Source organism: Chiloscyllium plagiosum, unplaced genomic scaffold, assembly GCF_037043375.1.
Source record: "Chiloscyllium plagiosum isolate Xiang-an unplaced genomic scaffold, Cpla_swu_hap1 HiC_scaffold_24, whole genome shotgun sequence".
Taxonomy (NCBI): domain Eukaryota; kingdom Metazoa; phylum Chordata; class Chondrichthyes; order Orectolobiformes; family Hemiscylliidae; genus Chiloscyllium; species Chiloscyllium plagiosum.
The window spans coordinates 20,670,810-20,685,910 of record NW_028270162.1 but is presented as its reverse complement, the minus strand read 5'-3'; the positions used below and the strand labels follow the sequence as shown (position 1 = coordinate 20,685,910).

At 44.3% G+C, this 15,101-nt stretch overlaps 1 protein-coding gene across 1 annotated transcript; it reads right to left on the bottom strand.

Annotated features, from left to right (window-relative positions):
• Nucleotides 1-1,844: 1,844 nt before the first annotated feature.
• LOC122562597 (polyubiquitin-like) lies at nucleotides 1,845-5,388 on the bottom strand. Its single transcript, XM_043715571.2, has 2 exons — nucleotides 5,236-5,388; nucleotides 1,845-3,641 (listed from the first exon to the last, which is right to left on the bottom strand). Exon 2 carries the CDS (start codon nucleotides 3,627-3,629, stop codon nucleotides 3,156-3,158), a length of 474 nt encoding a protein of 157 aa, XP_043571506.2. The 5' UTR covers nucleotides 3,630-3,641; nucleotides 5,236-5,388; the 3' UTR covers nucleotides 1,845-3,155.
• Nucleotides 5,389-15,101: the final 9,713 nt, after the last annotated feature.

Genomic DNA, 15,101 nt, shown 5'->3' with positions numbered 1-15,101 from the left:
TATCTAAAGAAACTCTTACAGTCTTCCTTGATATTCCTGGCTAGGTTATTCTCATATTTAATCTTCTTACTCCTTATTTCTTTTTTTGTTGCCCTCTGTTGGTCTTTGTAAGCTTCCCAATGCTTTGGTTTCCCACTGCTCTTCAACACGTTTTATGTTTTCTCATTTGATTTTATGCTATCCCTGATTTCCCTAGTCAGCCGTGGTTGCCTCATCCTCCCTGTACCACGTATCTTTCTCCTCAGAATGAATCTCTGCTGTGTCTCCTGAATTACTCCCAGTTAGCCCTGCTATTATTGTTCCACTGTCTTTCCTGCTAGGCTCTTCTCCCAGTCAACTCTATCCAGTGCCTCCCTCATGTCTCTGTAGTTGCCTTTATTCAGCTGTAATACCATTACCTCTGATTCTATCTTCTTCCTCTCAAATTGCAGAGTAAATTCACCTTAAGCCTGCTTGAAGTCTCCCTTATTCCACAACACTAAATCCAGTATGGCCTGTTCCCTCATAGGCTCCAACACAAACTGCTCCAAAAAGCCATCTCGTAGACATTCCACAAAGTCCTTTTCTTGCATTTCACTCCCAATCTAATTTTCTCAGTCCACCTGCATATTGAAGTCCTCCATGCTTATTATAACAGTGCTCTCCATACATGCCTTTTCTATCTTCTGAGTTATTTTCATCCTCATGATGGATTTCTCACCATAATGTCTCAAACTCACCTCATTAACTGCCCACCCACCACAATGGTGACACTGTCCTGCTAGCTAGCTTGGTGCAACCACTTGCTGTACCTGAAAGAACTCACCACTACTGGGATATTCCAGAATAGACCATCTTGTCTGGCACCAGTGCCACCTTTAAAAGATTACTGTGTACCCATGCAAACACCGTAAGTGTGTATCTGCCCTGTGTGGTGACTGGTGTTTTGTCCAGACATTGCAGTGGGGGGGAAATTCATACCTTGCTTTGTGCACAGGGAGCAGGAGGTCCTCACTGTTGGGCTGATGCAAAGAAGGATTATTTTCTAACCCACGCCAGGGCTGGTCATGGAGGTCATCACAGAGACCCTGCCTGTCTCAGCTTTGTTTGCCAATCAGCTCAGTGCAGTCTCAGCCATCTGAAGGGATGCGCAGCTGTGTAGGAAGAATATCTGTGACCTTCTCTACTGATGCAGGGTTAGAGTATCATGAATCTTGTAGCTGTGGTGCAGGGGCAAAAGTAAAAACACAAGAGGCCAGTTTGTGTAGGACTCCTATGAGCATCAAGGCAGACTCAAAGTGAGAGAGGGCTAAGAGAGAAGGCTGACATCCTGAGATTCAACCTGGTCCAGTTCGTGTGCTGGGTGCCTATCTCCAAATGCAAAGTGTCCTTGCAGTATTTCAGTGGTAGTCCAGTGCATCCCAAAATGCTGCACTGAAATCCTGCAAGGGTCAGAAAGGTGCTATGACAGTTCTGAGCAGCTGGGAGGTATTAGATGCCAGGACTGTAGATGAGGGCTGTATGTGGTTAGTCCCCTAGAGTAATTTATACATGGGGTAATATTGTAACAAGGGGTTGACTGTGAGAATTCCAGACAAGCTGCCATCCAGCTCTTTACCATTATGGTCATTTCACTTGGTACAACAGCCTCAAACTGTTTCACTGCTGCAGATTCTGTTGGAAAGATGTTTTAATTGTGGTTTATCTTCATTTGGAACAAGAAAGTTAAACAACATGTTTAAAAGTGCTTTAATGTAAAATCCCAAACTGTTCCTTGTAATTATGTTATAATTCAGTTCTGGATTGTTATCATTGGAGAAGCGATTGACACATCTCATGTTAACCGACAGAATTATATTACAACATTTCATGTTGTCTAAACAAAAAGACAAATTTTATTGTCAGTGAAAGGTATAAACATTACAATCACTATTAACATACAAATTACATGAAAGTACGGTATTCAATCAGGTACAATCAGCTAGAATTTGTACATATCTGAAGAATTCTCTTTTCATACACATCAATCCTGAAAGAGGGATAACCTGGAATGCATCCTTTTACAAACAGAACATTGCAAAAGAAAAGTCTGGAGATGCACTTTGCAGTGAGATGTATCTCATTCTGGTACCTCATGAGCTCAGTGCACATTCCTGTTGTTCATTTAAAAATACTTGGTTTGACAAATCATCTGGAAATAGTTTTGTATTTGGAGATCTGATGTACCAAATGTGGATTCCCAGATAATTCTCACTTACAGATCATGAAGGAGCAGAAGCAATATTTAACATTTAAACTTGAATCCAAAGAAACAGCTTGATTTTCAACTCACATCATATGCCTTGACAAAATGCACAGTCCAGGCAATAAATATCCTGTTATGGAAATGATGAGTCTTCCAAAAAAAGCATTTATAATACATACATGGCTTCTCAAGTAAAGTAAGATGTCAGAAAATATGTATTGAATATTTTAAATCATTCTTAACTAAAGGATACTTTGATCATCATTTCCCCCATCCATTCTATACAGTTATTACAGGTAAGTTTCTCCATTCGTATATCAACCATCCTGAGGCATAGCTCACTGGTGCTGCCAATTAGAAGCAGAAAACAATCAATTTCATGCTGCAAGAATGTATATGTTGTGAGTTACTGACCCCAGTTATTTCAACCAGGTTCCCCACAAACGGCAGACTGAGGGAAGTTGAGTTTTATCTGAATCCAGGTCCAAAGGAAAAAGGTTCAGTAGCCCTTGATAACATTTATTCAATAAAAAAAAGTCAGTTCCCATTTCACATTCTTTTTCCCCTCCCTCTCCTGACGTATCTCTTGCTGTTTGCAAGTGCTGGCTAAGGCCTGTATGTACACATCAGGAATATGGGCATGGCTAGCCCCTTCTATCTATGATAAAACTAAGAGTGATAGCCAAAGGCCATTTACTTGCCCATAGTGTTAGGTGCAACATTCATAGAGAAATGGGTCTGGGTGGGTTACTCTTCGGAGGGTCGGTGAGGACTTGTTGGGCCGTAGGGCCTGTTTCCACACTAGAATGAATCTAATCTAATCTTAACTGTGATCCCTAACCGCATAGGAATTGTACAAGTGGGGGAATACAGCAGTAAATTTTGATAACAGTTTTGAGGAACATCTCCCACTGATTGTGTATTAGTGCTGTCACAATGTGCCACCCCGCAAACGCAGCAAGAGGAAGATGGTGCTCTCTGGCTGAATATTGTAGTCAGCGAGTAACCGACCATCCTCCAGCTGTTTCCCATCGTACATCAGGCGCTGCTGATTGGTTGGGACACGTTCCTGTCGCTGGACTTGTGCTTTAAACTCCTCAACAGACTGAGAGGGACGAACATCGTATGTAGAAAGTTTTCCCTTGTCATTCTGCAGGAATATCTGCATGCGCTCCTCATTCTTGACGATCAGCATGACAGTGTTACTGGGAGGGACACAGTAGTCAGACAGTCTCTTGTTGTCCTTCAGCTCTTGAGTGTTCCCGTTTTGTATCACCAGACGCTGTTGGTAAACAGGTATCTTGGTCTTCTCATATATCAACGTCTTGAGAGCTGATACTTGAATGGAAGGATTGATCTCAAGTGGGACAATGTCACCGGTCATAAACTTCACCTGCAGTATCATGTTGTCAAATTGCTGTTGAGAAATGAACAGGATGTTAGTGATGGGGATGCTGTGTTTTGGTTCTCAGACCATTTTGAGCATGCAATGGCTTTTCCAGACATTGACAGAGTTGAGGGAACTAATCTGTACCTACTGTACACCCAATTCAATCAAACTTCTTCTTAATGATTGATTTCCAATTGGAGAAACACTGCACACAAAAATCAGATGCTGCAGAACACACCGAACTCCAGCCAGTACCTATGGAGTGGATCTATGCTGTTTGTGGACTAGGATTTCAGCATCACTGACAAAACAGATATCCCACTCCCCCGCAAAGCCATTCCCCTCTCCACTCCCAGACTCCTCAAATCTGCACCATTTAGAGGAGACTTCTTAGATTACTTACAGTGTGGAAACAGGCCCTTTGGCCCAACAAGTCCAGACCGACCCGCCGAAGCGTAACCCACCCAGAACCATTCTCCTACATTTAACCCTTTAGCTAACACTACGGGCAGTTTAACATGGCCAATTCACCTAACCTGCACATTTTTGGATTGTGGTGGGAAACCGGAGCACCCGGAGGAAACCCACGCAGACACGGGGAGAATGTGCAAACTCCACACAGACAGTTTCCTGAGGCGGGAATTGAACCCGGGTCTCTGGCGCTGCGAGGCCGCAGTGAATATTATATCTGTGTTCCAGTTTTGAGACAGAAGCAGAGTTAGAAATAAGTGTACAACTGATATTCTGAAAGTAATATCCGATGGGTGGATAGTAGCAATGTATGCTGTAAATGCTTCATGTTAACCTGTTCAAATGTGCGCTGACACAGCCATGAAGCTAGTGGCACTGGAACCTGATCTTTCTGACTGAGAGGAACAGACACTACCACTATAGCACATCAACGCAGTGACACCAAAGGCTCATGTTTCACCAGAAACTTCAGATAAATCACGGAATTTTAGAACATGTAAAGTGAGAGGGGATGGGTTAAATAGTCCGGAAAGCTCAACGGATTGAAGAAACCAACGACAGGGGTCTCTGTAACAGGAACAATAAACAGGGTGACCCATTCAGAACTCCCAGCCGAGTCTCGCTGTTCCAGTTAAACACAACCAATGGCTTTTGTCATCTTCCTTCATTTAGTATTTGTTCAAGGCCACATGATAACAACAAATAAGACATCGGAGTAAACATTAGGCCATTCAGCCCATCGAGTCTACTCCGCCATTCAATCCGGGCTGAAACTCGGATGACACCTAAATGCTAAATCTTGTCTACAAACTACTCTGAGATTTTAAATGATGTTAAACATCTCTTGCAATGATAATTGATCAAAGTGGAGCTTATTAGATTCAAAACGGCCCATTTCACACTCGAATAAAGACAAAAAGTTGCGGATGTTGGGAATCAGACTCCCAGCAAACGCTGGAGAAACGCGGCCGTTCTGGCAGGAGCATTGCTGAGGAGTCAGCCCAGACTGGGACCGTCCCCCCGGGTTCTGTGCACACACACAGACTGCCAGAGCTGCTGACTTGCTCCAGAGCTCTGTCTATGCAACCCATTTCACACACCAGAAACCGAATTCTGCAATTCCCGAAACAAAAAGACGAAATGAACTCACAATCCTCGCTGGAGGCTCCGCTCCAGGAAAGTTAAACAGCAGACTCGTTTCCGATGCTCCTTTCCCAGCAGTTTGTCTTCCCTGTTTTGTTCACGCCGGTGTCCGATCTGGATGGGAGACGTGAACAGAACTCCCTCTCTCTGTGTCCACTGTAAGTGCCCGGTTCCCGGTTGCGTCCCCTCTGGGTCTCTCTCTCTCTCTCTCTCAGAGTCTGTGTTGCAGGTGCCCTCCTGTTTATTCTCAGAGCCGGTTTCTGAACGTCACATCTCTGCTCGCCTCTGATTGCCTGCTCACTCACTGAGATAAATAAAAATACGGTCCGGCCTGAAGTTTCGCTTCCTCAAAGATTCCCTCGGTATTTGAGAAATGAACTGATCTCCAGCAGCAACCAGAGCTCAGTTCGGTTTCACTTTCCATTTCCTTTCGCCACTCTGTCCAGTACCTTCACTGAGCAGTGACTCAGGGTGATTTGATGCTGGGGTTACTGTACATACTCAATTTGAACAATGTTTGCTGCTAATTATTTCATCTCGACCCCAGATTTCGTCTCTAAAACAATCTTCATTTTCACAGGAACAGAACTAGATGGAATTGCACCTTTAGATATCTAATGATGCCTTTGGAATTGCATTCATTTAAACATGGTGCCACATACCTTGTGAATATTAAACTGTTTGAGATGGAAGTTAGCAAACATTTTCTGTGAACTTTTCTCGGGTCACTCAGCTGTTCTGAGTCAGACCCTGTGTGGAAAAGCACTTTCTTTATTTCATCTTTCCTATGGTAACCCAACGATAAATAAACAGGGAAGAGGTGACAGTCCAGAGGCTGGTGCTACAACAGCATCTCCATATTGCGGCTGGGACCTTTGTTATACACTTCTTTTGTCAAGAGGGAGGAGAGGCCTTTAAGATTTGATTTGGCTACATATTGGCTTGTGTTCTGAGGAATATAAACTCCCCTGAGTGTAAATCTTCAGGTTGAGTATCAGGAGTTGGTTTCTTTGGGATACAGAGAGTGTAGGAAGGTGGCATTGAGCTGGACCATCAGCCATGGACGTAGTGAACTGTGGAGTGACTTCAAGGAGTGAAATGACCTGCTGCTTCATAGATTTTTAGTTGATGTGACAGTTTCCCGATATCATTACAAGCAGCTTCTATTCTGAAGTGTTAGTGAGGTGGTTACAAAGCTGAATTACAAACCTGGGCCTCACTGAAAAGGGCAGGAGAATCAGGCTCTCGTTTTAAAAGTTAAGATGGACTCTTTGGCTGAGATGTACCTCATTGACTGATCTGCCTGAATTAGAGAGACATTCCATTATAACTGTGCTACTGAAAGCGTTTGGTAATTTTCAGCAGAGATTCTGGGAAATTCTTGAAGACTCAACCAGTGCACCCACTATCCCTGTAGCCTCCAATTCCAAAACTTTAGGATTTAGGCCAGGGGTGCAGTGAATCTCTTGCCATTTAATACCACAAACGCTGAATAGGTGCCTGGAACACACTTTTTTTCCTTCTAAGGAGTACACCTGCCTTTCAGAAACATTTAAGGACTATTTCCAAGTTCTCAAATTCTCTTTATTGGTCTTCCCTGTTATTAGCACAGCATCTAAATAAATGATGACCTGGGGTAGACCTTGTAAAATGTACTTCATCATCCACGGAAAAGTGGCACAGGTTGATGAAACCCCAAATGGCAATCTTGAATATTGGTACAAACTCTTACGTGTATTAATTGGAGCATACTTCTGGGACTCCTCATCTAATTGCAATTGCAAGTACGCATGGCCATATCCAGCTTCATCAAAGACAGCCCCTCCTACCTCTCCCCGCTTTCCAACTTCCAGCTTTGCAGAGAAGTCCTCTATGTATGGGATTGGGTATTCATTCAGTTGTCAGAAACAGATGTCAGTTTGTTTAAATTCCCCACAGAAGGGAAGTGCCTGTTAAGCTTTATTATCAGTATGTTCTGTGCTTCCCAATCTGGAAATTACTGGTTTGATGATTCCATCACTTCCTAGTCACTTCATTGCTGCCTCTAATTTTGCATGTAAGGCAAATGGTACTGGGAGGGCCCTGCAGAATCGTGGACTTGCTTCTCTCGTGAATCGGATTCCTGTGAGTGTGGCAATTTCTTAATTGCTCAACAAAGGATTATTGCACAGAGCAGGCACAATATTGAATCAGGGTGTGACGGCAGAAAAGACCTCCAGGATTGGTTAGGTATTTGTGGAGTGTGGAAAGCTCAGGCAGAGACAGAAGATAGGTCAGTGTGGGGAATCAAGTGGGCAATATCGGGGGTAGGGTGGATCGCACCAGGGGGGTTGGGGACAGGTCATGGGGGGGGTTCTCTCATGCTCCCCTTGTGACCCAACCCCTGACCGTTGTTCCATTCCCATCCCCATCCCATCATTTCTATTATCTCCACTCAATATTCCATATAACCCCCTCCCAAATGGTCCTTCCCCTCCCCTGCACACTAGTACCTGCCCCCCCAGCGCCCAGACCTTTCACCTGCCTAGTCCTCCCCACTCTTTGATGCAAATTCCATCTGCTCCAGAGATCAGTAATGATATCTCTGAAAGATTGATTAGAAAATATAAATTAAATAATGATCATTCACTAACTTTGTGGGCAGCAAGGGTTCGTCATGATGAAGTCCTTGGAGCAGATCCTTGGAGCGCTCACAGCACAGCTGAGGTCTTCCTTATCGGGTTGTGAGGTGTGATGGGCAGTTAGATTAGATTCCCTACAGCATGGAAACAAGCTCTTTGGCCCTACAAGTCCACACCGACCCTCCGAAGAATAACGCACCCATTTCTTTCTGACTAATGCAGCTAACACTATGAGCAATTTAGCATGGCCAATTCACCTGACCTGCACATCTTTTGGCTGTGGGAGGAAACCGGAGCACCCGGAGGATAACCCACACAGACAATGTGCAAACTCCACACAGACAGCCACCCAAGGGCTGGAATCGAACCTGGGACCCTGGTACTGTGAGGCAGCAGTGCTAACGACTGAGCCACCGTGCCCATTATCAATCATTTCAGGGACGCATCTACACATAACATGATCTGTCCCTTAGAAGAGTGTCACCCATGGAAATAGTAACGAACTGTGCCAACGGTACTGAGAATCCTTTATATTTATGCTTAATCTTTTTGAGTTTCTCTCCCACATGAAATAAAGCCCAATTTTGATCTTCCGATGAGGCACAGCAGAGAAATATGTTCATTCTTTGTAATCCCTCATGCCCAGAGACTACATTTAGTTCTAACACAGGTATGTGAATGTACAGATTCTATATCTATATGGAGATCTTGCAATAAATTGTTTGCATATAAATATTGGGCTGCACATTGACATATATTGGCTGTATCAATTTGTCACGTTTTCATGGTAAGCGTCTCTCTGCAGACCCATGCATCAAAAGGTCATACGATAGCGGAACGGAATTAGGCCAGTCAGCCTATCAAGGACTGCTCCCATCATTCAATCACAGCTGATATTTTTCTCAACCTCAATCACCTGCCTTCTCCCCATAAACTGTGATACTTTTACCAATCAAAACCCATCTCTCTCTCACTGTCTTAAATACACTCAATGGCTTGACCCCCCACAGCCTTTTGTTGCAATGGATTCCACAGATTTTGTCATCCTCCAGCTGAAGAATTTCCTCGTCATCTTAGTTCTAAAGGGTTGTCCCTTCATTCTGAGGCTGCACCTCAATATCCTTGTCTCTCCTATTGCAAAAACATCTTTTCGATTCACTCTATCGAGGCCTGTCAGTATTCTGTAAGTTTCAATCACATCATCAACATCCTTCTGAACTCGAACTCATACACACCCAGAGTCTACAAATGCTTCTTTCATGATAAGCCCTCTATCCCCTGGATAATTCTTGTAAACCTCCTCTGGACTCCCTCCAATGCCAACACTTCCTTCGCATATACCTGGTCCCAAATTTGCACACAATATTCCAAATGCGCTCTGGACAGAGTCTGATATGGTCTCAGCAGTACACTCTGCTCTTGTATTCCAGCCCTCTTGAAATGATGACCACATTACGTTTGCCTTCCTGACCTCCAACTGAATCTGCCTTAAGGTAGCCATGAACTAGCTCTCTCACATTTCTGAAGTTTTCCCATTTAGTCTAAGCTTCTATTCTTCCTACCAAGGGTGCATAACAACTCACATTCTCACATTGTACTCCAGCTGCCTATTCTTTGCCCATTTTCCTCGCCTGTCCAAGACTTCTGCTAGCCTCCCCACTTCTCAACACTACCTGTCCCACCACATGGCTTTGTGTCACCTGCAACTTAAAATAATGCTGTCAGTTCATTCATCCAGATCATTATTGCTTGACATGAATAATCGATTTCCCAGCACTTACCCTTGCAGAACTCCACTAGTCACCAGCTGCTATCCTGAAAAATATTCCTTTATTCCCACTCTCTGCCTCCTGTAAGACCATAAGACCATAAGACGGCACAGTAAGACCATAACACATGGCAGGCAATGGTGCATTACAGTGCCAGGGACCCAGGTTCGATCCTGGTCTTTGGTGACTGTTTCTGTGAAGTTTGCACATTCCCCCACTGTCTGCGTGGGTTTCCACTTTCCTCCCACAGTCCAAAGATGTGCAGGTTAGGTGAATTGACCATGCTAAATTGCCCATAGTTTTCAGGGACGTGTAGGTTAGGTATGTTAGTCATGGGAAATGTAGAGTAATATGGTAAGGGAATTGATCTAAGTGGGATACTCTTCAGACGGTCAGTGTGGACTTGTTGAGCCTAATGGCCTGTTCCACACTGTCGTGATTCTATGAGCAGAAATTAGGCTATTCAGCCCATCGAATCTGCTCAACCATTCAATCAATGCTGATAAATTTCTCAACCCTCAACTCTCCATATCCCTTGATCCCCTTGATACTCAAGAACCTATCTATCTCCGTCTTAAATATATTCAAAGACCTGACTTCTACAGCCTTCTGTGGCAATGAATGCCATAGATTCACCACTCTCTGGCTGAAGAAGCCCCTCCTTATCTCCATTTTAAAAGGTCTTCCCTTTACTCTAAGGCTATGCACTCGGGTCCCAGTCTCTCCTACCAATGGAAACATCTTCCCAATATCTTCTCTTCCCAGACCATTCAGTATTATGTATGTTTCAATTGGATCCCCTCTTATATTTCTAAACTGCACTGAGTAAAGACCCTGAGTCCTCAAATGTTCCTCATATGTAAAAGCTTTTCATTCCTGGGATCATTTACATGAACTTCCTGCGAACGCGCACCATGACCAGTAAACCCTTCCTGAGATATGGGGCCCAAAGCTGAGCACAATACTCCAAGTATGGTCTGACCAGAGACTTATAGAGCCTCAGAAAAACACCCCTGCTTTTATATTCAATTCCTCTCAAAATAAATGTCATCACTGCATTTGCCTTCCTAACTGTTGGCTCAACCTGCAAGTTTAACTTGAGAGAATCCTGGAGTAGAACTCTCAAGGCTCTTTACACTTCAGACTTGTGAACTTCCTCCCCATTTAGAAAATAGACATGCCTCTATTCTTCCTACCAAAGTGCATGACCTCACACTTTCCCACATTGTACTCCATTTGCCACTTCTTTGCCCACTCTCCGAACCTGTCCAAATCCTTCTGCAGCCTCCCTGCCTCCTCAAAGCTACCTGTCCTTCTACCTATATTTGCATCATCTACAAACCTAGCCAGAATGCCCTCAGTTCCTTCATCTCGATTGTTAATGGAGAAAGTGAAAAGTTGTGGTCCCATTACTGAGCCTTGTGGAACACCACTTCTCACTGGCTGCTATCATGAGAAGGACTCATTTGTGCTGAAAATGTGTTGCTGGAAAAGGACTCATGCCCGAAACGTCGATTCTCCTGCTTCTTGGATGCTGCCTGACCTGCTGCGCTTTTCCAGCAACACATTTTCAGCTCTGATCTCCAGCATCTGCAGTCCTCACTTTCTCCTAAGGGACTCGTTTGTCCTCACTCTCTGTTTTCTGCCAGATAGCCAAGCTTTTATCCACGCGAGCACCTTCCCTCTAACACCATGGGCCCTTATCTTACACAGCAGCCTCCTGTGCGGCCCTTTGTCAAAGGCCTTTTTGAAATCCAGGTATCTAGAGTCATAGAGATGTACAGCATGTACAGAGAAACAGACCCTTCGGTCCAACCCATCCATGCCGACCAGATATCCTAACCCAATCCAGTCCCACCTGCCAGCACCTGGCCCTTATCCCTCCAAACCCTTCCTATTCATATACCCATCCTAATGCCTCTTAAATGTTGCAATTATACCAGCCTCCACCACTTCCTCTGGCAGTTCATTCCATACACGCACCACCCTCTGTATGAAAGAGTTGCCCCTTAGGTCTCTTTTATATCTTTCCCCTCTTACCCTAAACCTATGCCCTCAAGTTCTGGACTCCCCAAACCCAGGGAAAAGACTTTGCCTATTTATCCTATCCATGCCCCACATAATTTTGTAAACCTCTATAAGGTCACTCCTCAGTCTCTGATGCTTCAGGGAAAACAGCGCCAGCCTGTTCAGCCTCTCCCTATAGCTCAAATCTTCCAACCCTAGCAACATTCTTGTAAAGCATTTCTGAACCCTTTCAAGTTTCACAACATCTTTCCTACAGGTGGGAGACCAGAATTGCACACAATATTCCAATAGTGGCCTAACCAATGTCATGTCCAGCCACAACATGACCTCCTAACTCTTGTACTCAATACTCTGACCAATAAAAGAAAGCATACCAAACACTGAGGATGTCACCTAGACAGGGGACGAAATGTCTGCAACACAAATTCCCAGCTCGGCGAACAGAACCACAACAACGAGCACCCGAGCTACAAATCTTCTCACAAACTTTGAACCTTCTTCACTATCCTATCTACCTGCAACTCCACTTTCACGGAACTATGAACCTGCACTCCAAGATCTCTTTGTTCAGCAACACTCCCTGGCATCTTACCATTAAGTGTATAAGTCCTGCTAAGATTTGCTTTCCCAAAATGCAGCACCTCGCATTTATCTGAATAAAACTCCATCTGCCACTTCTCAGCCCATTGGCCCATCTGGTCCAGATCCTGTTGTAATCTAAGGTAACCCTCTTCGCTGTCCACTACACCTCCAATTTTGGTGTCATCTGCAAACTTACTAACTGTATCTCTTATGCTCGCATCCAAATCATTTATGTAAATGACAAAAAGTAGAGGACAGAACACCGATCCTTGTGGCACTACACTGGTCACAGGCCTCCAGTCTGAAAATCAACCCTCAACCACCACCCTCTGTTTTCTAACTTTGAGCCAGTTCTGTGTCCAAATGGCCAGTTCTCCCTGTATTCCATGAGATCTAACCTCAGATCAGTCTCCCACGGGGAACCTTGTCGAACGCCTTACTAAAGTCCATATAGATCACATCTACCGCTCTGCCCTCATCAATTCTCTTTGTTACTTCATCTAAAAACTCAATCAAATTTGTGAGACATGATTTCCCATGCACAAAGCCATGTTGGCTATCCCTAATCAGTCCTTGCCTTTCCAAATACATGTACATCCTGTCCCTCAGGATTCCCTCCAACAACTTGGCCACCACGGAGGTCAGGTTCACTGATCTATACTTCCCTGGCTTGTTCTTACCACCCTTCTTAAACAATGGCACCATGTTTGCCAACCTCCAGTCTTCCGGCACCTCACCTGTGACTATCGATGATACAAATATCTCAGCAAGAGGCCCAGCAATCACTTCCCTAGCTTCCCACAGAGTTCTTGGGTACACCTGATCAGGTCATAGTCATAGAGTCATAGAGATGTACAGCATGGAAACAGACCCTTTGGTCCAACCTGTCCATGCTGACCAGATATCCCAACCCAATCTAGCCTCACCTGCCAGCACCTGGCCCATATCCCTCCAAACCCTTCCTATCCATATACCCATCCAAATGCCTCTTAAATGTTGCAATTGTACCAGCCTCCACCACATCCTCTGGCAGTTCATTCCATACACGTACCACCCTCTGCGTGAAAAAGTTGCCCCTTAGCTCTCTTTTATATCTTTCCCTTCTCACACTAAACCTATGCCTTCTAGTTCTGGACTCCCCGACCCCAGGGAAAAGAATTTGTCTATTTATCTTAACCATGCCCCTCATAATTTTGTAAACCTCTATAAGGTCACCCCTCAGCCTCCGACGCTCCAGTGAAAACAGCCCCAGCCTGTTCAGCCTCTCTCTATAGCTCAAATCCTCCAACCCTGGCAACATCCTAGTCTGGGTCTGGGTGGGTGCGCTTTGGTGGGTCGGTGTGAACTTGTTGGGCTGAAGGGCCTGTTTCCACACAGTAAGTAATCTAATCAAATCTACACTCCAACTTCCTTTATACTCTTCTAAGGATTCACTCAATCTATCCTGTCTATACCTTACATATGCTTCTTTTTCTTAAGCAAACCCTCAATTTCTTTAGTCATCCAACATTCCCTATACCTACCAGTGTTTCCTTTCACCCTGACAGGAATATACCTTTTCTGGATTCTCGTAATCTCATTTCTGAAGGCTTCCCATTTTCCAGCCGTCCCTTTACCTGCGAACATCTGCCCCCAATCAGCTTTTGAAAGTTCTTGTCTAATACCGTCAAAGTTGGCCTTTCTCCAATTTAGAACTTCAACTTTTAGATCCGGTCTATCCTTTTCCATCACTATTTTAAATCATCCATTGGTTCTCCTTGGTCTAACCTGCTTGTTACCGCCTCAAAGAATTGCAGCAGATTTGTTAGACATGACCTCCCCTCAGTGAAACCATGCTGACTTTGCCCTATTTTATCGTGCACTTCCAAGTATTCAGAAATCTCATCCTTCACAATATATTCATGGATCTTACCCACAACTGAGTTTAGGCTAATTGATCTGTAATGTTCGATCTTTTGCCTTACTCCCTTTCTAACAAGGGTGTCACATTGGCAATTTTCCAGTTCTCTGAGAGCCTTCCTGGTTCTAGTGATTCCTGAAAGATCATCACTAACGCCTCCACTATATCTTCAGCTATCTCCCTTCAAACTCTGGGGTGTAGTCTATCTGGTCCAGGTGATTAATCCACCTTCAGGCAATTCAGTTTTTCTAGCACCTTCTCCTTGATCATAGCCATCATACTCAGCTCTGTTTCCTCATTCTCTTGAATTTTTGGGATATTACCCGTGTCTTCCACTGTGAAGACTGAAGCCAAGTAATTATTCAGTTCCTCAGCCATTTTCTTGTTCCTCACTATGTCTCTCCAACGTCATTTTGCGGCATCGTAATGTCCACTTTTGCCTCACTTTTGCCCTTTATATCTAAAGTAACTCTTACAGTCTTCCTTGATATTACTGGCTGGGTTACTCTCATATTTAAGCTTCACCCTCCTTATTTCTTTTTTTGTTGCCCTCTGTTGGTCTTTGTAAGATTCCCAATCCTCTGGTTTCCCACTGCTCTTCACCACGTTATATGTTTTCTCATTTGATTTTATGCTATCCCTGACTTCCCTAGCCAGCCATGGTTGCCTCATCCTCCCTGTACCACGTATCTTTCTCCTCAGGATGAATCTCTGCTGTGTCTCCTGAATTACTCCCAGTTAGCCCTGCTATTATTGTTCCACTGTCTTTCCTGCTAGGCTCTTCTCCCAGTCAACGCTATCCAGTGCCTCCCTCATGTCTCTGTAGTTGCCTTTATTCAGCTGTAATGCCATTACCTCTGATTCTATCTTCTTCCTCTCAAATTGCAGAGTAAATTCACCTTAAGCCTGCTTGAAGTCTCCCTCATTCCACAACACTAAATCCAGTATGGCCTGTTCCCTCGTAGGCTCCAAC